Source organism: Vanellus vanellus (assembly GCF_965231255.1).
Source record: "Vanellus vanellus genome assembly, chromosome: 17".
Taxonomy (NCBI): domain Eukaryota; kingdom Metazoa; phylum Chordata; class Aves; order Charadriiformes; family Charadriidae; genus Vanellus; species Vanellus vanellus.
This window is the reverse complement of record NC_138922.1, coordinates 4347324-4370866: the sequence shown is the minus strand read 5'-3', so window position 1 is coordinate 4370866 and position 23543 is coordinate 4347324. Positions and strand designations below refer to the sequence as shown.

At 42.4% G+C, this 23543-nt stretch overlaps 1 protein-coding gene across 1 annotated transcript in view; it reads left to right on the top strand.

The window, feature by feature from the left end:
- The first annotated feature begins 6910 nt into the window (after nucleotides 1-6910).
- COX10 (cytochrome c oxidase assembly factor heme A:farnesyltransferase COX10) overlaps nucleotides 6911-23543 on the top strand; it is a 113696-nt gene continuing 97063 nt past the window's right edge. The window contains 4 exon segments of the mRNA XM_082491989.1: nucleotides 6911-7008; nucleotides 7685-7809; nucleotides 9444-9768; nucleotides 18821-18945. Of these exon segments, the coding sequence (XP_082348115.1) occupies nucleotides 6966-7008; nucleotides 7685-7809; nucleotides 9444-9768; nucleotides 18821-18945 (618 nt within the window). The 5' untranslated portion in view covers nucleotides 6911-6965.

Here is a 23543-nt window from a genome sequence, read left to right as displayed (position 1 = left end):
GCAGCCATCATGCAGCCAGGCTTTCTGTAAGAGGAAGGCTGCTCCAACACCCTCCAGGTCACAAAATAAAATAATGTCCTTTCAGCACGGAAAGTGGGCATTAAGGCTCTCCCTAATCTGACTTTGGGTGTTCTCAGAACTGCTCAGAGCTATAAAAAGGATAATTTATGAAATCCCTAGATCAATTATCACTGTGCATAATTGCAAAGCTCGGGAGCGTTGTTACCCTTGCAAGCCAGTCATTTGCACTTACGTGTTTGGTGCTGCTCTGACAGCAGAAGGCGTTTTTTTTTTTGCTGAGTCCAAGAAATTTTGCTGCGGAACAACTGCCCAAACACCCTAATGTTAAGGGGCTTGCGATGCTTCTTACATAAAGGCTTGAAATAGCACAGGGCGGGAGGAAGTAACACGGAATGGGAAATTTGCCGGAAAGCTGTTAAGGCTGTGAGACAACTAACGGGAGGCGCTGAGCAAGCTGTGCTGATGTTACAGGCACTGGAGCTACGGCTGCCACGGGAGAGGACACGTCTTGCACAAACCCAAGTGTGAGCAAGCACAAGGCTGCCGGTGGGGCTTCGGTCACAGTTTTCACTGAGAGGGTTGAGGAGCTATCTCCCCTCCCCTCAAGGATGCAGCGGACTGTTAATTAGGGATGTGTGAGCGTTAGCAGTGGATCTGATTCAACTCCCATTTAAGCCAATGAAAGCATCTATTGACTGATTTCAGTAAGAGGTGGTTCGGGGCTTCTGTTTCGAGATAAAGCGTAGACACGGGCAGAAATACAACCGGTTCTCTGAAGTTCAGCTGAATTATCTGAAAGTCTGGAATCTGCAAATGACATATAATTGTAAAGCGTAATTTGTAAATACCTGGGCATGGTTGTGCTGCTTTCTCACGCGCTGGGTTGGGCAGTAATTCAGACAGTGCAAATTGTCCTTCCCTGGCTTGGGGCAGTCGAGGTGCCTGCAGGACCTACACTGGTGGGAAGGCTTAGAGCGCTGCCAAAGGTGCCTTAGGACAGCCATGGTCTTCCACCGCTACGTAAGGAGGAGGAGCAGGCTCCAGTGGGTCTAGGGACAGGGTTCACAGCCACTGTCATGTGGTGGCTCATTAATCAAAACCGTGCCCTGCTTGTGGTGGCCATCTCCATTCCTGACCCTCCAAGCCCACAACATCCCTGCACGCCTGGCTGGGGTGGCAACAAACAAGGAGAAAAACTGCGTCCAAGAAGCAGTAGGGAATAGGACCTGCACTGAGAGACAGGGGACAAAACCCATTTGCTCCCTCTTCATTTAATTTTGGAGAAAGAGTGGGAAAAATGCCCAGAAGAAGCTATAAAGATTTGTGAGAGGTCATCTATGGAAGAAACCATAAGTGAAGTGGAGAAGCTACATCAGTGGAAGCAGAAACGAAAGAGCGGTGCTGTGCTCGGACTCAGCAGGGGATAAGCAGGGAGATCGTGGGTGAAGGTTAATGGGGGCTGGTGGAGCTACTCAGTCCCAAATCTACATTCAAGGAACAGAGGCAAATGAGGACGGTAAAGGGTGAGAATCGCTTCCAGGAGCTGGAGCCCACAGCGACTGAATTAGGACTGTTTGGGCATCGTTTGAAATGAGGAGGAAGCTGAAGCTGTTTCCCGGAGCTTGGCGCGGGGGGGGCTTCATCACACGCAGTCAGCCCCCGCAGAGGGCTGGGAGACGGGGACTGAGCAGATGGGTGCTGCCTTGCCTGTCACGTCTCTCAACGCGAGTGCTGCTGGGGCTGAGCGCTGCCTACCTGGGCGAAAGTGCCGCCGAGGGAGAGGAACGAGTCGGGAGCCCTGCCAACGTGGGTGCTGCGGGGTGGGGTTTGAACCCAAGCGAAGCAGGGAGGTGGGCAGGGTGGGGGGCTGGTAGGGATGGGCAAATCACGGCCTTGGGGGGAGCGGAAAAGAGCGGTGGGACAGAGGGAGGAGAGGCAGAAAGAGCCATCCTGAGGGTCTCAGCGTGCACGTGCCAAGAGCTGGTGGTGGGCAGACGCAGGGAGATACTGGCTGTGGTGGGGGACACTGGGCTGTGGGGCTTGGAGAACCTTGGTGCCTTGAGCTCCTCTGGGCAAAGCATTGCCTGGGGTCCCTCTGCGCTGCCCGGGGGGAGGAGGGGGTGTCTGTCCCTCCCCGGCAAAAGGAGCTAATGGCGGGTTAGCAAAACACGGCTTTGCATCTGGCGCTGAGAAGCTGTGAGGGTGAGCACTGGTGGGCTTTGTGCAACTAATGGCCATATCTGCGGAGAAGACACACTCTGGGGGTGCTGCCTGCCGTGTCGGGCTGTCGGGCTGCAAAGCACTGCCACAAAACAGTTAATGCCTGTGTACCGAGCACTTCCTGAGCAGTTGCTGAGTAGAGGAGATCAGTTATGCAAGCTGTTTCTTCAGTTTTAATCTGATTTCCTCCCTCTGCTCTTAATAAATCTTATTTTTATTAGATCTTGTGAGTCCTAGGCGGCTTGGGAATTTCACATAGATTTTCCAGGAAAAGAAAGACCTCTGAAAGGAGGTATGAAAAAAAGAAAAAAAAAAAAAAGGGGGGGGGGGTGGTGTCTGGAGATATTCAGGCAGCAATTCTCAGCTGAAAGAGCACAGGACACAGGTCCTTTTCTTCAGAATGTTGTTTTCAGGGCAAAGGGCTGCTGGAAATGGCTATTGTTGACTCTGGCTGAGAACATTAAGGGATAAGAGGTATCACTGCTTGTTGGAGACAGCCATGGCGGGGTGAGTTAAAAAAGGACGGCCGATGCGATGGGGGATTTGCAGTGGGTTACGCAGCTCCTTCGTGGATCTGTGTGGCTGGTCGCTGCTGCCTTAAGGCAGGTCTTGGAGTTTATTAGGGGCGATTTCCCTCCTGCTGCCTTTGGTAGGGTCCATCCCCAAGTCATCGTGCTGTTTACATCCCAGCACCCAAATGTTTGCACCAGATTTGACGTCAACTCCCAAACCCGATCGCAGCTGAATTTACACCAGACCCTCAGCAAAGCTCTACCTAAGGAAGTTTTTTACTCAAAGTAAGCTATTGCAGCTCGTCGTCCATTGCAGCTGGTGAGCAAGCAACACGGGGCTTACCAAAAAATGGCATACCACAGGGTCAGCACGAGGCCACCTTTGACAGCTGGGAGGAGGCAGCAGTTTCTAGCTTCTGTTGATTTCCTATGGTGTATTGGAACTCTACTTTGGGAAAGAAACAAGTCTGGCACGCTATTTCAGAAAGGCTACTGAGCCCCGAGCTACCAGGACTACTATTTCACTTTTTCTTGGAAGCTTTAACTACTCCGAAACGCTGGAATCGGGATGATGGAAGGGTTTGGGGTTTTCTATGTGGGGTTTGTTTACCTGTTACTTTCCACTTTGAGTTATTTGCTGAGGGCAAGTCTTTAATAGCATGGAATTGGCACGTTTCAGGTTCTCAGTTGGTACCAGCACATTTTGCTTCTGGTTGTGGGGTTTCTTAAGACCAAAATATATCTATGCTTCAGTCTTGCGTTGATATGAAGCTTGCGCATCACAAATGCTGATTTGTGGAAAATCACAGAAACCCCCAAACCCACGTCATTACAAGTGACTCAAGGAACTACTTAACGGGTCATCAGGGTCACCCGGAGTTTCTCAACCACTGAAGCTGGGACAAGGCCTCACTCAAGGAGGTCTCAGCAGGGATGTAACGGGTGGTGCCCCGATATCTTCTGCTCAGTCTAGATGCGTGAAGCAGTCAATCAACTTTCTATCACTATACTCTGGCTCGGCCTTTAAGACTTAGTGCTTCTTATCTATTATTTCTGTGTTTCTGATATGTCCTAATGCCCTTCACTTTGGACACCGTTTCTTCTGTTACACGCTATAACTGGGCCCCCAAAAAGCAAATACAGTTGAGCCTCGGCTGACCGGGGTAGAATTGCACTAAGCTCTAGCTTCCCCCATGGTGCATTACTAAACTACCCAACAGTCACCGTTCCGAAATGATCTGTAAAGGTTACCACAATAACAGCAGGATGCCATCTTATTTATTTTGCACTTGGATTTTAGAGTTCCCTATCTGAAAGTACATCAAGTCTCTGTGGAACTCTAACATCAATGCCACATTCTCTGAAGCAAGGAAAATATAATATTTTTACAGTCGGTCTTTAAATCATTTTCTGACAACAAATCAATCTTACAAGAAGCCTTGTTGGTGTTCTGAGTAAGAGAAGGAGAGATTTTGAGATTAAAGTATAATAATAGTTTGCTGTCTCCACGAATTTGCCCTTTCGTGTATCAACCTATTGCATTCTACCACTGAGATCTAATTAAGCCCCACCAATCAGATTTATGACGGTGCTAATAGGAAAAAGGATCGTATAATGCTGTTAATACGCGCTCTATAATTAACATTAATGGGAGTCGCGTGGTTAAATGCCCCTTGCATCACCCTGAAAGCGCACCTGTAGGTGCAGTGTTTACTTCATAACTTCGGGGAAGTCACAATAGATACTGAGCAATTGCCCATCAGCAATTAGCAACGAAGTTAAGAGATGCTTCGGGAATCACTCTGCCCCACAACAGTGCTTGACCTTGGAGTCCTGCGACAGGAGATGAGTCTTCTCTGCAACCCTCCACGTGGTGCTGTGACTTTGGGACCCAGCTTTGACGAAGCAGGCTGTGGGAGCGGAGCGGGAACGGTGCCAAGAGCCCCCTGGGAGGGCTGTAGCCCCGTTTCTGTAATCCCTTTGTCCAGGTGCTTTCTGGAGCCTTCAGTGTTCCTTGGAGCCAGCTTCTGCAGAATCAGCGCTTTGCAGCCCCAAACCGTTGGTAACGAGATCTAAAGCGTGCGGAGCCATTTCGGGCTGAAATACAACCCTGACATTTGGATACTTGTGTCCACTAAAAATCCTAAGATTGGGGATTTTTTGTCTCTCTAGGAATAGCTTTAGTAGTCAAACCCAAACAGGCACGTGACATTCTGTGTGCCCTAAATCACCATTACGGTTTGACAAGGAGGTATTGCTCTGTCTTGATGCCTGTGGATAACATTTTCCTTAATTAGAAATGTAGTGTTTTACCCCCTCTCTCCAGGGGTGCAATTTAATGCCCAAGTGGAAGGCAATGAAAATCATTAAATCTTAAATCTCAGCCCCGACACAGAACACTCGGCTCCCTCAACCTCTTCCTCTCTGCCCCAAACTGCCCTAAACCCAACCAACAATCCAGCCCTCTGGGTAACTATTGTGCGTGTTTGCTACCTAATGTTTAGTTTATTTTTGCAGGTGTAAATTTAAATTGAGGCCAAATCTGTGGAAGTTACAAAAACTAGAAATGCAAACTGGAACTGCAAAGTGATATATGCTGAGTGATGAGAACTTGGAGTAAAACGGGATATTAATTGTAAGAAATGTGAAGTCCTAATTTCTCCCCAGCTCCCCAAATAGAAAGAGAGTGGAAATAAATGCTTCAAAGTAGGATATTCGTGGTGAATTAGAGTGAGTGTTTTCGTTTTATCTTCCTAATAATGATTTAAGATGACTTTTGCATGAATTTAAGCACTATAAAGAAATGAAAGCCTGGGAGGAAGATGGTTCTGAGGAAGATTTCCATGTTAAAATATTGAGAATGATTTTCAAAAGCATTTAAGTGACTTATAGCCTACATCTCCTGAACTTAAACTCTTAAGAGAAAACATTTTAAAGGTGCCTGGGGGTGCAATTACACTTTACAGCTCGAGCAGTCCTAACCATTCCCTTCCCTTTTTATTCAGACTCCGCTCAAGGCCCCTTCCTCCATGCCGCGCGCCCGCTTTCAACCGATCAGACCCTGTAATAGGGTGAGTTCAAACACTTAAACCAGCAAAATAAATATTTTTTCCCCTTCAGGTTAGCAAGTTGAGGCAGCTTAGCAAAGGCTCAGCCACCCCCAGAACTTGTATGAGGGGAGGATGCGAGCTGGGTCAGCTCTTCCTCTGCCCTCCTACTTCACCCAGGGGGTACAGAAATCACTTTCATTTTCCAAAATTACTTTAGGAACTAAATACAGATTTGATTTCAGTTTGTTTGTTTTTTTTTTTTTTTTTTTTTTTTTTACCAAGCCTTTGGCTCTTTAAAGCTCAGGTGCTTTGGGGAAGGAGACTCCTTGTCCTCAAGAATGCATTTATGTTTTATTACACCTCTCACGGCTGTTTTACAAGTATTGTGCCATGTCCCCGTGAACTCCACGGCACTCTCTTGCTCTCTGTCACCGACAACGGTCAAGTCTGCAGCTGTCAACTGAAAACGCGCCCGGGGTCGCGGGTCAGGGCACTGCAACCAGTGCCAGGCACAAGGGGCTGGGAGGATGGAGGCCCCTGGCAGGTTTCTGGCTCGCTTCTTCACGGGAAAGGTGTCTGGAGCCTCCAGTCCGGCCCCAACTCCTGCCTGAATGCCTTAATCTGTTATTATACCCCAAAACCTGACATCCACCGAGCAGTTCTCCCCCTCGGGGGTTATTCCGCGCTGTACAGGTGACACTCGGTGGGAAGCTGCCGCGGCACTTGCTCCGCAGGACCGCATCTACCCCCCCGCATCGCCTCCTCATGCTCAATCCAGCCGCTCGGGCCCGTGAAGCGCTTCTCCCCCCACGGGAGCAGGAGGCGGCGGGCTCGGGCTCGGCCCCGGCCGCGGTGCGCCGCCCAGGAACGGCGCGGCCAATGGCGCCTCTCCGCAGCCTGACGGGGCCCGATCTCCCCGGGCTGCGGCCTGTGGGGACAGCCCGGGCCCGGCCTCCCTTCCCGGGGGTACGGGCCCGGCCTGGCCTGGCCTCCCCTCCCGGCGGAACCAGTCCCGGCCCGGCGGCTCCCGCCTCGCCCAGCGACCCACGACCCTGCCCCGCCACCGGAAGTGCTGACCCGGAAGGCGTTTAGAGGTCATGCCGGGCAAGATGGCGGCGCCCAGGCGGTGAGCGGAGAGGGCGGCGGGAGCAGCGCTGCGGTCATGAGCGCTGCCCGCCGCTGCAGCCCGCCCCGGGCGCTGGCAGGTACCGTCGCCCGCGGGGTAGCGAGGCCCTGGCGGGGTCTGGGGGCGGAGGAGGGTCGCGCCTGATGCTGTGCTGTGCTGTGCGGGGCGACCGGTGGGGCGGGCAGGGCCGGGGCAGGGTGCTTGCCCTACATCGGCTACCTTGACTTTGGTGCTGCCCTACATCGGCTGCTTGCTTTCAGTGCCGCTTGTGCCATTTTGCCAAGATAATTTTATTTATGGCCTGTAGAAATACTCATGGAAGAAGAAACTAAAAATGCATCTCTAGGGAGCTGGGAGATCTGGAAGAACCACCCCCAAACCATCAGAGCAAGCCCACGCTTTCAGTTCTTTGACCTGTGTCGTGGTTTAGGCCAAATCCACCACTGGGGACCCGAGGGACCCCAGACGGGACCGACAGATGCTCCCCTCTACCCCTCTACAAAGAGACAGTTGTTAGAAGAGGCCCAGCTAAGAAGCGAAGTTACTGAACAAAATCGGTTCTGTTTTACCTCAAACCAGGACAACCTGGCGCCTGCAACCATGTGTCTCCCCACCCCAGCAGCCCTGGTTCCCGTTTGGGGGTTGTCTGGTGGCACAGCTGGCAATAAGCATTGGAGCCTGAGTTAGAAGCAAACTCTCTAGAGAAAGCAGAGAGGGAACTGGAATCTGATGTTCTATTTTTTTTCTTTAAATAGGATTATTTGTCTGGCATCTGAAGAACACTGGAATGCGGCAGGTACCATGCCAGTTTGTGCATCTGTGCCGCGTAGCCAATGGCAGATTGATTACATTTCAGTACTTTAACTTTCTCAAACGAATGGTAAGTCAGGGAGTGTATTTATCCCATGTTTCTCATTCTTTAGTTCATTTTGTCCCGTGTGATGAGTCAAAATGGAGATCAGTTGGTAAAAATAGTATTTTTTCATATTTACCAATCTCAGATAATTCCAAGCATCTCCTTTTCTGCATTGCATTAAAGTTAAACACTTGGGATCTAAAACATTTTAGGTTGGAGAAGACCCGCTGTGGCAAGGACCGTGTGGCTGTGGTGTGTCCCCTGTCTGATCGGGAGCTTTCTGTGCCTTTGAAATAGAGTGCTCTTCTCATGTTGAGAAACATGGAATAAAATTATTTTCAAAATTATTATTTGTTAAAATGCCAATAAGCAAATGAAATCTTGGCTAGCATTCATATAAATGATAGATAGAATTCACTTGTGGAGGTAGTGTGTTCTGACCAAAGAGTTAATTAGTTAATTTGAATCAAGACTCCTGAGGTCGTTAACTTAATGGGTTACATTCTATAGTATGCTGTTATTTTTAGGTATTAAAAAAGCTGTAATTATCGTTCAAACCCTTGAAATTGTATCTTCTTTGAACGGTTGTATAACATGTAAAAGGATGATAGTAAAAGATGTATTTTGTGCTTCCCTGAGTTGTCCTGTTTGTTGTACTTTGGAGCTATGTCCACGAAATATGGATAAGACTGAGTCTTACAGCTAATGACTGTTTTGACCGCAAGAAGCGCGTACATCTGTTGGTATTTTTTGAGGTTCAGTCCTGTATGAAGCAAGAGATGAGGGTCTCTTCCACGCTTCTGGGGATAACCAGCACTTCCCAAATTCTTTTTTCTTGCTATTGATTTGATCTGTATGCATGTCACTCATTCAGAGTTTCATATCCCTTTTCCTCATTGTAATTATTAATGTGTACTTTAAACCATGATTAGTTGAAAGCTCAGTCTTTTTATGCCTGTCTTTTGTGTTTGAAATATATAGAATATTTTAGAAAGAAAACAGGAAGATAGGAGAGCTAAATACTCTTTTCTTATTCTGTTTTTTTTTTCCTGTAAGAGTTATAAAAGAGAGGAGACAACTGTCTCCTAACTTTCCTTTCAGTATATATGAACTCCTGTTGAAAATTGTTGTCTAGTAAATTAGCGTAAAGTTTGGGATAAGTAGTAGCAGCCTAATGTGAGAGATGATTTTATGTCGTAGGAGGTAGATTGTATTTTTTGGCATTTTTCTGGGTTTTTTTTTTGGTACCTTAAAGATACAAAAAGTTTAGTGCTTATATTTGGAGACTGGAATTGTTATGGGCACACCTGTTCCTCTTTGTTTAAAGGTGAATTGATCAGCTGTAAATCAAGTAATATTATCTGGTAGTTTTGCTGTTGAATCTACAAGGCAGGAAACAGTTTTATGCAGAAGCAATTTCTCAAGCTTAAGTAAACATTATTGGTGCAGTTGTGAAATGAAAAGCTACCTTTGTAATTTCTTGTCCAACTTCAGAAACCTTTTTGCATGTGAAATAAGTGTTTGAAATTCAGTTTAGCTCAGTCATGTCATCATAAGTAGTTATTCTAACAATAAGAATAATATAAATGATGTAAATAACTTGAAATGGCAAAAATATCTTCCTAACTATTCATCTTAACATTTTTCATTCTATTTAGTATGTAACGCAATACAACAAAGACCTCAGCCAACGAGCCAAACCTAAGTCAGATTCAGTTGCGTCTCCTTTTCGTGAGCTTCAGCAATTGGATCAAGAAAAAAAGGTTATACACAAGATTAGACCAGTTTCACCTGTTCATCAACCTTTGTCTGAGACATCAAGCAGAAATGAGTTGAGAGAAATGAAGTCAGCTGCAGAAATGGAAGGCTCGGTCACACCAGTAAGACCAGAAGCCAAAGAAGACAGACAATGGAAAGAAATGAAGCTACGGCTGGATGATTTGCCAGGAATTTTGGCACGCTTATCCAAAATTAAGCTTACAGGTAGTACTAGTCATTTTCTAAGTTCTATGCATCCTGTTTGATATCAGAGTTCTTTAGCATTTTACTGATACTGTGTAGGCTTTTGCGTGATAATTCCGACTTTACTGATGCAAAGTACCTAGGTAAATTCCATCATATGTGTGCAGGGAAAAATTGTTTTATGGAAGCATTTAATAGTTTTGCCATTAAATTTGTTTAAAAGCAGTGAGGAGGAGCTTGCATTGTATCGTCTGCTAGCTTTTGGGTATCATAAGCAAGCGTTAGTACAAAAAATATGGTGAAACTGGATTAGGAAGTGAATTTACAAGTATTGTGTTAAATGTTTAAAGTAGTCTTGCTTACGTTTACCAGTGTTCTGGCTTATTTACTTATCTTTCACTTTAGTAATGCTTATTGTGAAATTAGTATTAAAAATACCAACAAAAGAAATTTGAATAATTTCATATCTTATAAAGGAAAACATTTCAGTGTGACCAATTAAATTTTCTAAAATAAGGTATAACTTGCTTTTCTAGTCAATGATTGTATCTTCAAACCAGCAGTTTGCCTTGTAGCCTAAGTACATTTTCCCTTCTTCAAATAGTAATACTTGACTATAAATTATTTCTTTGCCAATAGGTAGTGCTATATATACTTTAAGGAAACTAATGTTCTGACCAAAGCCTTACATCTTGTCTGTATCAGGGCCAATAACAGACATATAACTTCCTAAGTCCCTGCTGTGGTGCTCTCTCCAGTGAGTGAAAGAAATTCTTGTTCTTTGCCATAACAATTTGTTATAATAAAATCCTGAATTCAGTTTACCTTTTGAAACTTTTTGTCTTGCAATATATATGTTTTCATTGTTTAATTCTGCATGGAAAAAATTGTACGGCCCACAGACAGTGTAAAATGGTCATTTAAATTTTTCTCTAATAAAAAGCCTTGGAGTTCTCAGTGTGGATGAGACATCTTATGTTATGGACTTGGCAAAATTGGTTTTGTCTGAATGTCCAAATGTTCTTCCTCATTATTTTTTAAAAATCTCAAGGCATTTATTTTTTGCTGGTATAGAGTTGGGTTAGCAGGCTTGAGGATGAATAGCACGTTTTTTGATACTTTACCATATAACTTTTACGTAATAGCCTTGGTAATTTCAAATTTAGGTATATAGAACTCTTACTGGCAGATTCAGCAGTTACCAGGATTATTGTACTTAAAAATTGCAACAGCTTTGCGGCACGTACGACCTCAACTATTGCCTCTTCTTTTTTTCTGCATGGTACAGGTCTTGTCTTTTTCTCCCTCACCTCCCTTACCTCATCTGGTAATATTTTGTTTCTGTTGGGCTCACCATGGATAACTTCAGTGCTGTATGAACAATTAGCTCTTCTGGCATATTTTCAGATGAGGTGATTTTATTTAAGTGGCTCTTTTATGTGAACTTGAAAGCTGGCTAGTTATTGAAGTAGGATTAAATTTTAAGTCTCAATAGATCCAGAAATTGGAAGTTCAAATAAAATGATTAAATGCCCACCTTAAAACAGAGAGGGGGAGAATGAACTGTTGTTGCTGATACTTATGGGTAAGCTCAGTGTTAGTACTACATCTGAGTACCACTGCTGCTCCTCAAAATGGGATTTTCAAGAACTACACCAAGATGGAAGAGTGTATTTTTCTGGAGAAAGCAATTTTGTGTGATACTGTTGTGTGGCCTCACTGTTGCTGCCAAACTTTTCAACAGCTTCTAGTAGGCTCTTGTTTAACTGCAGAAGGCAATTGTTGACAGGCAAGAAAGGACCACTCTTGTTTTAAAATAGGGTGTTCCTTGAAACCTGTAGATGGTAATGGTTATAGAATTTCATTTGCTTCACGATTGTCTGTTTTGCATAAGTTTGCATTTTGAGATGTGCTGTTCTTGATCCAAGGTAAGTGTAAACTTTGTACCCATTGAGAAGGTATAGAGATACAGAACAAACACTTAATTTCTCTTCTTATTGTAATCTTTATGTATTTGGTGGGGAAGGTGATCTGGGGTGGGGAGATTTTATTGGAAGTAGAGAGTGTAAAAGAATAACTTGGATGAAGAAGGGTTTGTAGGAGGGGAGTTCTGTTGTTGGTCTTTATTGGTCATAGGATCGTATAGGAGACGAGCAGGAATAATATTGGGTGTAGTGTGCAGAGCAAGAAAGTAGAATTAACTTTTTTCAAACTTGTGTAATCATTTAAACAAATTATATATTCTGTAAAGTATATGGTGGTGTAGTTCTTTGATTTTATTTTTTTAAAAGAAAAATAAATTCTCTGAGATCAGTTTTTAAGTTACAAATGATACACTACTCCATTCCTTTCACCCATGAAGTTCTGATAGATCTCATATCCTGCGTGCTTTTCTTGGCAGACTCTTTATTTATACATTTTAGAGGATGAAATAACAAAAAAACAAACTCTGCATTATGCTAAAATGGGACTTCCTTATGCCCTCCTCTTTTCCCGCTGCTGAAGTAAAGAGAATGTTTGTTTGTATTCTGAACTGTAATTCACCTTTGAAAGGAAATGAGTTTAGCTATTACCATACCCTCCTGCTTCATGTAAACTGCAGCTCTTGTGGCTCTGCCATTAGAAGCTCTGTCTTACCCACAGGAAAAGAATTTTGTTTATATTCTTTTGCCACAGAAAACAATCAGGGAACTTTTAATTACTTGTCGCATAATCTACCTTTTTGGGTTCAATTTCCATCCTTCCCCTTCTCAGTGGTGTTCTCTGTTGGCTGCTGTCTGAACAGCTGTGTCTTACCGTGGAGGCACTTGGGAAGCTAATGCATCTGTCTGACAGTTTTCAGAATTGTAAGTGTTGTTGTTTTCACCTTTATCCTAAAGTTCATGTGTAGCTGAAAATAAGAGAGAGACATGAGGGTATGGTAAGAGGAGGAAATTCTAATAATTTATAATGCAAACACTAAAAATTTTAGGTTGTCTCATTTTAAATTTAACTACAAGTTTGCATTTAAGTAATGTTTTCCCTCATGATCACAGATGAACACTAAGATGAGCTATGTGCTAAAACACAGGATAATTAAACATCACTTTTTAATTTGGGGGAAGTGTGGTGATGAAGGCACGACACAAAAAATGTTAAGTATTCTCATTAGATATTTCTTTATGGTTTCTGAATGTTTCCTCATTGTTTCTTGTGTAGTAAAGGATATCTTAACATTGGTCTTTTGGTGAGGACAACCAGCTAGATGTGTAGCACCTGATGTAGCACCTGTCTGAGAAGTGGATGTATCAACACGGGTCAGATGTAAATTTAACTGCTAATTTCTAAACAACTGTAGAATTTTTAATCTAACTTGCAAGTGCATTGAGGAAGGGGCTGTGTCTTTAGCATCTCTCTCTCTGCTGTGTCTGGAAGAGTCCTGACTCCAGCCTATCATAACATGGATCTCCTTAATAATATCATACTAGAGCCCATATGTTTCAAACATTTATCTACCTTTCCTTTATCCTGTGTTTTAATATACCACAGTTAACATTTTCATTTGTGTTCACAAGCATATTAATTTGTCTAAAGATTTTTTTCATTCACAATTGGGTATTGACTGGTTGTTCATAGAATCATGGAATGGTTTAGGTTGGAAAGGACCTTGAAGATCATCGAGTTCCAACCCCCCTGCCATAGGCAGGGCACCTCCCACCAGCCCAGGTTGCCCATGCAAAGTCACAGTCTCTCCCCCAGAGTCTTATTCTTCTATGGCATCTCATTGTGAGGCACTTTTACCTTCCAGCTCTTAAAAGGTGTATTAGAATTTTGGTAGTATTTTCTTCACAGTACATTTTAATGGTCAATCCATTAAAGCATGATGAACGTTGCTTTTTTGTTCTGATTACTGAAGACTTTGTTTCAGATCTCACCAGAGCAGCTTCTGCACTTGGGATCTTGCTTTGATTCAGCATGTGCAGTATCCATGCGGATTCATGGGGACCTCAAAGGGACATTTCTAACCTAATGTATTTTCCTTCAAGTCAGGGTCACCTTTAGGTTTGTCATTCCCAACTTGATGTTGCTTTGTCCTTTCCTGAAACCAACCAGGGAATATACAGCTTCCCTGGGCAGCCTGCGGCAGCGTGTTCCTGCCCTTACTGCCGAAAGGGTTTCTGTGTCTTTTAACAGAAACCCTCCTTTGCTTCACTTTAAGTATGTTACTATTTCTCCAAGCACCAAGAAATCTGGAAACCTTCTCAAAGTAAGTTTATGTTTTGCTGTGTTTCTCTCACTGAGGATGTGAGATGTTGGTTGGCTGTATCTAGCTCTCCGACAGTTCAACCCAGTATCATTTACATTATGTAAGAAGAATTGAGAGTAAATTATCTCTGGTTTTGTCATGGTCTGTACCTTAGAACTAAAATGGGCCAGCCTGAGGTGTTTGCATCTATGTAAATCTGGAGTAATTCATCGTTAATAGAGTCATTCCAGGGTTTACCATGGTCAGCCCAGAATCAAACCTATTTGGCTTTTGTCTCATCAAAGCATAACATGCATGTTATGGACAGAATCACGAGACTGATATAATCAATTCTCCGATGAGGCCCATAAATTTGTTTGATGTTTATTTTTAAGGTAAAAATTTACATATCATTTTGCTGTCTGATCATTAGTAGCTCCTTCCATGGGAAGGAGTATGTGGACATTCTCCAATCAGGTGCCAGAAGTCTTTGAAAGACAGATTTGGAAACATTTCGTGCTTTAGTTTTCAAATCTTTTATAAAATATGTGAATCTTGGCACAGGGAAAACATGTTTCATAAATTGGAACAGGAGGTTCTCGCTTGACATAAGGGAAAAAAAATGTTTCGCCATGAGGACAGTCAAACTTCGGAGCAGGTAGCCCAGAGATGATATGAAATTTCCATCCTTGGAGATGACAAAGCCCTAAGGGACCTGCCCTGAACAGCGCTGACCCTGCTTTGAGCAGGAGGTTGAACTTGATGATCGCCTGGGATCCCTTCCAATATGAATTACTCTGTGTGGTTGCTAGACGAAGTTAGACAAAAACCTAGGAGTAGAGAATACTAGCTTCAAAATTGTGCACGGTTTCTACGTCATGAACTTACTGATCTACATTTAAGATTTGCGAAGTGGAGAAATACGATAATTTATGAGCATTTTCAGTTTTGGAGATGGAAGTAGAACATTTTTTCCACATGTCCCCCTTTCGGAAAATAATCCTGTTTCATTTACTAGAAAACAGCTGGAATTTATTGGACGTCTTGCTTACATATGAATGTGTGTCTGTGCGTTAGCCATCCTCTAGCACAGAAGTGCTGAACTGGAAATCAGAAGCCTGAAACGTTTGCTACTGCCTAACGATGTGATCGTGAACATCCCGCTTCATCTCTGTGTCCACTGCGTATTTGTAAAACGCAGATGATGGGTATCCGGCTTTGCGTAATGACTCTAGAGCGTTACCAAACTGCTATGTAGTAGAGCAACAGTGGCTAAATAAGGTGCCTATGTTGTGTTCGTAGGCTAAAAATCTGGTAACAGCCACTCTAGTAAAAAAATCCATTTGCTTTAGTGAAGTTCCAGTATGTTTCCACTTTATTCTGGAATAATGGCATTTATTTAAATGGTAGCTTTAATATAGCCAGAAACTTTGACAAAGATTTATCGGTATGTATTGTTTAGATTATTACTAGTCTACATTTATTCTCAGTTCTAAATATATCTCATATGCCTGTCAAAGTAGTTCTCATTTTGTGATTATTAAAACAGTAACTATTATCCTATCAAAGAAAGAAGGCTTAATAATGGTAGCTTTCTAGCAATTTGTTTTCCACGCTACAGGGAAAAGTAATGAAATAAAAATAAAGTATTATTACAGTTTATTTTTTACGTAGCATTTAAAAATTGTTTGATTGTGATAATCTTTTACTGTCTGCTCTGTTTGGGATATTGGACTTGAATTTTATATGATATAATGCAAAGTCATGTTTCAAATTATTGTCCCAAATTTAAGTTTGCTTCAGGAGTTTGGCTGCCGTTAGTGTGCAGGTTATAATGTGCACCGAAAGTTAGATATGCATTAGTGCTACACAGTTGACCAATGCTGATGCTGCATTTAGTTTTCCAGAAACTGAAGTGTGAAAACTCTGGAAGGAAAATTCCACTAGCTTTTGGAATGCTGTTTTCCTTTAAAGGAGTATATAAACATTTGTAGTAAATCAGTGAAATTGTTCCTTGAATTAAAGTCGAGATGAATTTGCTGTTGTCCTTCCATATGTACTGATAGATCATCAGTACAGGAGGAGAAAGGAAATCTAAAGCTGAATTGGTTTGCTTTGGCTTTCTATGCTTTTATTTTGGCTACTTTTTAATAGGAGGTAAACAAAATATGGCATAGTGATTCGCATGCTATAAATACAAATGCAGGGATTTATACAGGCAGATCACATTACAATGAAGCTGCAGAGCAATGTAGAGAATACTGTACTCTATAGACTGTATGAATGTGTTTTTATGCTAGAAACACCATAATTCACTCTTTTCGTCACCAATCTTTTAGCATTTTCTTTTTCATTTTTGTTGAAATTGGAGACAAATGTCTCTTGTTGATTTTTGTTAAAGCTATAGACGTTTAAAAGACCAAAAATTAGGTTTAGGCTGAGATCATAAGATTTAAATCCTGGCTTCTTTTTGAAGAGCATATATAATGCCGACTCTCTTCAACAAATCTTGAAAGGATCAATTCCATCTATTATGCAATAAGGTGAAGTTAATTTGGCCCCTAAAGCACTAAACTAACAGAGATTAAAAAACAAACAGAGTCAATGACCTCATTCCCTTGATGTGATCTCAATTAAATATACTTTTCCTCCATGAGGGAAGTAGAGGAATAAACGATTGCTTCCACAGGCAAAGAAAATAAACTTCCCGATCCAAAGGGAACATTTTCTTATTTACTCTTACCGTGTTGCATTTGAATCGCTGGGCGATGCCACACGCTGGGAATGCCGTGTGTTCAGGGCACTGCCCGGGCAACTAAAAATACCTGCTTCCACGGGATAAGCGAGAGGATGGACTGCAACCTTTTCTGATGAGATCCTGATAAGTCACGCCGAAATGACTGGCTGAAATTAATCTGGAGAAATCAATGGGGACTTTAATTAGTGCTGTAGCCGTACAGTATTAGAATTTCTTTGAGGTCAGTGTAATGGTAATGTTACACTGACTGTTTGCCAATCTGCTCCACCTTTCTTCTTCAGTAAATGAGTTGGTGTTTTCCCATAATAAATTGGTGTAAAGTGCTCTCTAAGATAAGTTTTAATTAAATTCTTGTCTAGAAGTGAACGTGTGATTTATTATGCAAAAAAATGAATGTAATCACTCTTAGAAATGCAAACGCTGCTGTCTCCCTGTCATCTTTTCAGTGTATTTTTTTTTTTTAACTCTATCGGTTGTAAACCGATGCACATCGTATTTTCTTGTGCGCTCTACTAAGAAGGATGCAAGAGTGTTGAACCCAAGGTGCTGTTGTCTGTATATAACACATGGGGTCTGGTCTTCCAGAAATGATCAGTACCTGCCCGTCTGTGTGAGGTTGCAGCGTCTGTGGTGGTTTCGCCGCTTCTCAGAGGGATCGGGCTCCATCGTAGATTGACCGTGTGATAGAATTAGCTGAAGGGGCCACGGTGAGAGTCAGGCGCTGTCTTGGGGAATCAAAGCCGGGGGACTTACCTCGGTATTGGGCTGAGACCCCGACACAGCAGATACGCAGCCAGCGTGTGAATCCATCACAGGGCGAAATAATTTCTGTATATAATAATATTATGTATATTATTATAATAACTTTCAGCTGCCAGTGGATTTTAATACTTAGAGGAAAGTTTTGATGAGCAGCGAGTTTTCTTCACTGTCTTTTTAGGATTAAATCCCAAGGTTCTTACGCAGGCACAGTTCTGGAAATTAGCACTTTGCATGTGCATCCTCGCTGGCAGGTCTCTGCCGTGACATTTGGGTTTTCATCTTACGTGACGCTGCTTAGCAGATAATCCAGGTATTTTCAGTCAGCAAAGGTTATTTATTTGTCATTTAACTGTGGGTAAGCAGGAGACTATAGGAATTGGGAAGAGAAGAACATTGTGATTCTCTGATCTGAGCTAGCTGAGGTCTGGAACATGTAATTACATGCAAAATACTATTTAAATACTTTCTGGTTAATAACTTAATTTAAGATTGTAAGGTTCAAGGTCACGAGCAAGATATTCAGTAAATGTGCTGACTTTTCTAGTATAGGAAATGTTTCGTGTATTTTCTTGCCAAAAGTGGGGTTCATAAGACCTATTATTTGGGTAATTACAATACTAGGATGGAGACTTGGGTAACTTTCATTTTAAGGATGTGACTTGCAGCACTGTACTAAAGTTACAATTTTGCATGACAAAACTGAAATGGGTTTTTATTAATCCACTCAAATTTTGAGGCCTTTAAAAGTTGCTAGGTCCACGCGATGATGTGATTTTTACCTTCTGCCTGAATTGGGCATGTCAGATGGGCACAGTGTGAGTAGATATGTGTACAGCGATGTTACTGGTTCACCAGCTGTAGCCTACATGCCCCGAGTCTCTTTTTTGCTTTCTGCACTGCTTAAGTTCCTGCTATAATTTAAAATAACGCATACCTCTCAATTTGGGATTTTTCTTACTGTTTTTCATCCACATTAGATTTTGCAATGGCATGTGAATTACTGGAACAAACCCGTCTCCTGTACATGTTGCATTCATAAAATAGGGAATACAGAGGCATGTTTTATTCCTGCCTCTTCTACTAATGTGCTGAAGCTTCTAGTTTCTTATTTCATCCATGACAGTTCTCCTTCTCATCTTTGCCTTCGTTATGTAGAGTACTAGTATTAATTGTATGCAGTTCCTGCAGCTGCTTTGATCCATGAAAGTAGTAAAAAGTTAATCTGCACCAGGGTTCTTACAGGGTTTAGCAACCTGAACTCTAGTGGTATGTAGAAAGGAGGCGGTTTCTTGTTGATGCCTTGACCTGTGCTCTTGCTTGTGTTGCAGCTCTGGTTGTGAGCACCGCGTCTGCTGGCTTTGCCATGGCCCCGGTCCCTTTCGACCTGACCTGTTTCCTGCTCGCCTCCCTCGGAACCGGACTGGCGTCCTGTGCTGCCAACTCCATCAATCAGGTCAGTCCGTCTCTTCATCTGTGCCGCAAACTGGTCTCGTCCTGCCAAGGGGTGTAAATGGATGGCTGGGAGTGCCATGCCTTCAGCTGCCGCGTGAGCTCTGAGCCGCTAAAACTGACACTGCGGAAGGAATTAAAGTCTGCAAATTAAAGTATAGTTGCTAGGCACAGTGTGTTTATTCAGAATTGAGTTGATGAGGTTTTAAGCCTCCCAGTGATAATGTTTGTCTTGATAATACCGAGCATGGGTCCCTGAAAATGGCATAGGAAGAACTGTGTAATTGGAGTACAAGAATAGCCAGCAGGGCTCCAGCCTTACGAGCCTGGTTGCTCGGTTGCGTTATTACATGACCTTGTGGGATCTGTTTAAAGAATGGCTCAGAGCACCTTTCTAAATATCTGTAGTGGGACTTTGGTGGGGTTTGTGTGCTCCTCTTCAGGCTAGGATCAGGGAATCCTGTGCATCTACAAAATGTGCTGAAAGTCTCGTTTGTGTGGTAGCTGGTTCATGCCGCAGATGTTCTTGGTGCCTGAACTTGAGCTTCCTTGCATGGATGAACATGCCTGTGGAGCTTGGTGCTCATCTCTCAGCTCTCCTGCAATCCAGCTGTGAAGCAAAGTTGCTGATGGGCTCTTCCTAAGTCCCAAAGGGGAGCCCAACTACCGAATGGCTAACAACGCTCGCGGTGTTGAATGGAGTTACAAAACATAGTAGCCACGGTTGCTTTCAGCTGTAAATATGGCCTGGAAAAAGAAGTGGCAGTAGCAGTGCCACCTTTGATAGCACTTTATGGTTTCAGCAGTCATCTGGGAGATGGGGGGGGGTGAGTCCTGGGACCCCGCGAACGTCACAGGACACGGAGGTTTGCTGTGGTCTACATCCTGGAGTCACTTTGAGTTGGGCTCTTTGATGTTTACACCTTGTACCACCCAAGTTGTGGGTACCCAATGTGCTTTTTGAGATTGCACCCATAGCACACATCTTGCTCGGACTGAAGTAAGTACAGGATTTACTGTTTGTTTTCACTGAGCTTAAAATTGGGGTAAGCAGCTAACTTTGTGTCTGTTTTCTCTGCAAAATCGGAAGGATGCTGCGTGATCTTTAGTTGCTTGAAAATATTTAGGTAGCCTACCTAACTTGAAAACACTTAAGTAGCCTTGAAAAAATAATTTTAAGTGAGTCACACTATTATCTGGAGTGTACATTTTGTTATCACGTATGTATTTTTCACATAAAGTCTGGGTAGAAAAGCTGTCATAACTAAGGTGAAGCTTTCTTGCGTTTGATACAGTTTTGGAGGTATACTTTTTTCCTCCCTTTTTTCCTTTACTACAGGTTTTTTTAATGTGAACAATTCATTTTGTGACATATCAATCCATTGAAATATTTACTGTCATGTTTACTTTCACCTTTGACATGGATACTCCTGGACTAAGAGGGGAAATAGTTATTTCTTATTTAGAGACTCCTGTGCAACTTCTCCTTCTTGAGATTTTGATAGATCTTCCTGGAGATTATATTCGTGCACAAATAACTTTTTCTTTGTCTTCAGCTTCCATGTATTGCTCAGTGTTGTGTTTTGTTTCAAAAGTAGCTACTTTTGAAATTCTTTGGAAGCCGCTTTTTAAAATCTTGAGATACTTGGGAGTACCATGAATCCTGCACCATAATTTGGAGTTTGACATGTTTGAGGTTTGCTGGAATGGGGAAGGAAAGTTAGGAGTGCAATAGCTTTGAGCTCGGGCTCATAAGTCACTCTTTACTCACTGCTGTCTCACCACAGGAACAGCGGTTAATAACCCCTTAAATAGAGAATCTTACTGCAGCTGCACAAAGTGTGAGACTGTCTTTCTCAATCTCGGCTGGATGCTTTAAGTTTGGGCGCTCGCTCATGTTGAGCCGCTTGCCTATGCGGGCAGACCTCCACGGCAACTGCTCTTCTTAGGGGAAATAACAAAGCGGAGTAAGAAAAGAGCTGTGGTCTGTGACCTTGGTTCTCAATGGATCCGTTCGGTCGACGAGTGTCCCTTTCCTGGTGTTGCTAGTGGTGCAGTGTCCGAATTGGCTGGGAATTTAATTTTCAATAAATACTGCAAGCTTGGGTATCTGTCTCGACCTTTGGGAAGGAGCACATTTGACTTGGAACTTCCTTTATTGCTACTTTGCTCTGTCCATTGCTCCCCATACGCATCCTCTTCTCCGGCAGCTCATGACTCATGTTTCCCTTGTTGCTCCTTGCTATCCCTTAAGGACCTTTTTATATGATAACCGTCTTTCCGCTTCCCATATTGCTATAAATCTGTACATCTTTAAGGGCAACTCGTCTTTCCCACCCCTCGTTTCCCTGCTAAATCTGCGTTCACGATTTACAGTCCTCAAATATGTCGTGGGAAGGTAAAGAGTCGATTGTGTAAGATTCTTCCCCGTGATTTAGGACAGGATGTGAGGAGTCGGGTCCTGTGAAAATGTAATAGAGATTCCGTAATATTTGTGGAAGTATTGATACAAACTTTTAACAGTTCGAATTCTGTTGTTAGGGTTCTTTTTCCTTCTCTCAACCACTCCATTTTGGCAATCTAGTAGGAGCTCTGAGGCCAGTTGACCCCCATTGAATTCAGCTGAATTAACTATTTAAGTTGAATTAACAACTGGGGAGGGAGGCAGGACTACGCTAAGTAACACACAGGGACCAAGAAGTCATGTTTTGTTCCTATACAAAGCTGGTCTAAAAATAATCTTTTAATTACCACTTCCTCTCTTGATTTCAGATGGATGTATGTCACACTTTAAACATTTTTTTTTTTTTTCCTAACTGCAAGAGTTAGAAAGTTAAAAAATTTGCCGGAGTGGAGGTTCTTTCCGCACTTTCCCTGTCTTTAACAAGAAAGAAATGATAAAAAAGATATGGAAGTTGGCAACGTTGTATTTTTCCACTGTTTATAGAAATTCAGTCCGGGTATTTATCAACCAAAAGCATGTATTTACAGGCAAATTACAATCCATAAATTCTGAATTCTAGCTGTACTTTCCAATGCAGGTAGAAATAATGCATTTTTACGACAATTCTGTGAAGTTGGAGAAGTTTTAAGAAGCCAACGATTTTTTTTTTTTTTTTTTTTTTTTTTCCAAAATGACAGTGAAAAAGTTGTGTTTTAAAATATCCTGGAAAATACAGCCAAAAAGTCCTGGAGCACGGTCTTGCATTAGGGGGAAACGTGGTGCCTGTTCTACAGCGAGGTCATTCTAGAAACATTTATGTAGAGAATGTCAAGAGAAGTATCTTGGAATAATGTATGGTAGACAGTAGTTTGATAGCAACGGAATCTCTCAGGCTGGTGGAAAATGTTATGAATTCTGGGGATCTGGATAAATATCGGAGGGTCCTTGGGTTTTCCTGTGGAGTGTGTTGGGTCTGTGGGCTATAAGGGAGTAAACTCCTGCTGGAAGGTGCCAAAGAAAAGATAGTGTTTTATTTCTCTTGTCCTCTACCAGCAGTTCTGCCTCTGCCTCGCTCCTTCCTATCACAATACTTCAGAGTTGTACTTCGCACCTAATCTAGCATTTTAGTGGCACGCTAATCCGCTGGCCCCTGGTTCTCTTCCACATCACGCAACACTGCGTTATATCCTTCAGCCCTTCGGTATTGTACTACAACATGTCACCACTTTTCAGTCCCACCTGCTAAAACTGCTTTCCTCTTTCCCCCCCCCCCCCTCTTTTTCTAATGGCGCTCTTTCTTTTTTCCATCATAGAAGAAACTTAAAATTATTTTGGACAGGTGTTCTTTATTGCTGTGCTATATTTTCAAAATAATAAATATTTTACAGTGATTTTTAATTAAAAAAAAACCCACTTAATGCATTTACCAAGGAATAGACTGAGACACGTTTTTACTGTAACATTACTCAGCCAGCCAAAATCACCAGAAAATCTCATTATAGGAAATCAGTATTATTAATTGCAGTTATGGTAAGGAAATGGAAATAAGTTTTGTTTCATTTTGTAAACATTGCATGTTAATCTTGAATAAAACAAATAATAGCACATCACTTTTTTTATACTGCCCACTTTCCGGACTCTTTGTGTTGTATATTGGTATAGATATACAAGAAGATATTTTACTTTAGTGCTGTTCCTTATAAGTGACAAAAAAGAAGAATAATAAAAACATTGGTCTTCTGATCGTTGAAGACCAATTTTGTAACCTTTTTTTTTTTTCTCCATACTAATGCTGGCATAGAAATGGGGTGGGAGAAAATGATGTTAAGTCAGTTGATAATCTTCTGCTGTTTTGTAGCTCTGGTTTTTGATGATTTTTGAAAGCTGAATCAAGTTTCAAGGAGCAGAGTCTTACATTTATATTAGGGAGAAAACATGTCATTTTTGAGACTTCTAAGATACTAGCCTCTGATTTATGGAGAAGGAGATAAAACATGAAGAGATGTTTACAACACAATACACAGCATTAAAATGTTAAGGGAATCACATGCACATTTTATATGTCAAGTACATTCTTCTGTAACTGCAGCACGGTTAAAAAGTGGGAGCGAGCTATAAAGATGAAAGCAGGATGTTTAAAATGGGTTGAATTTAGTAAC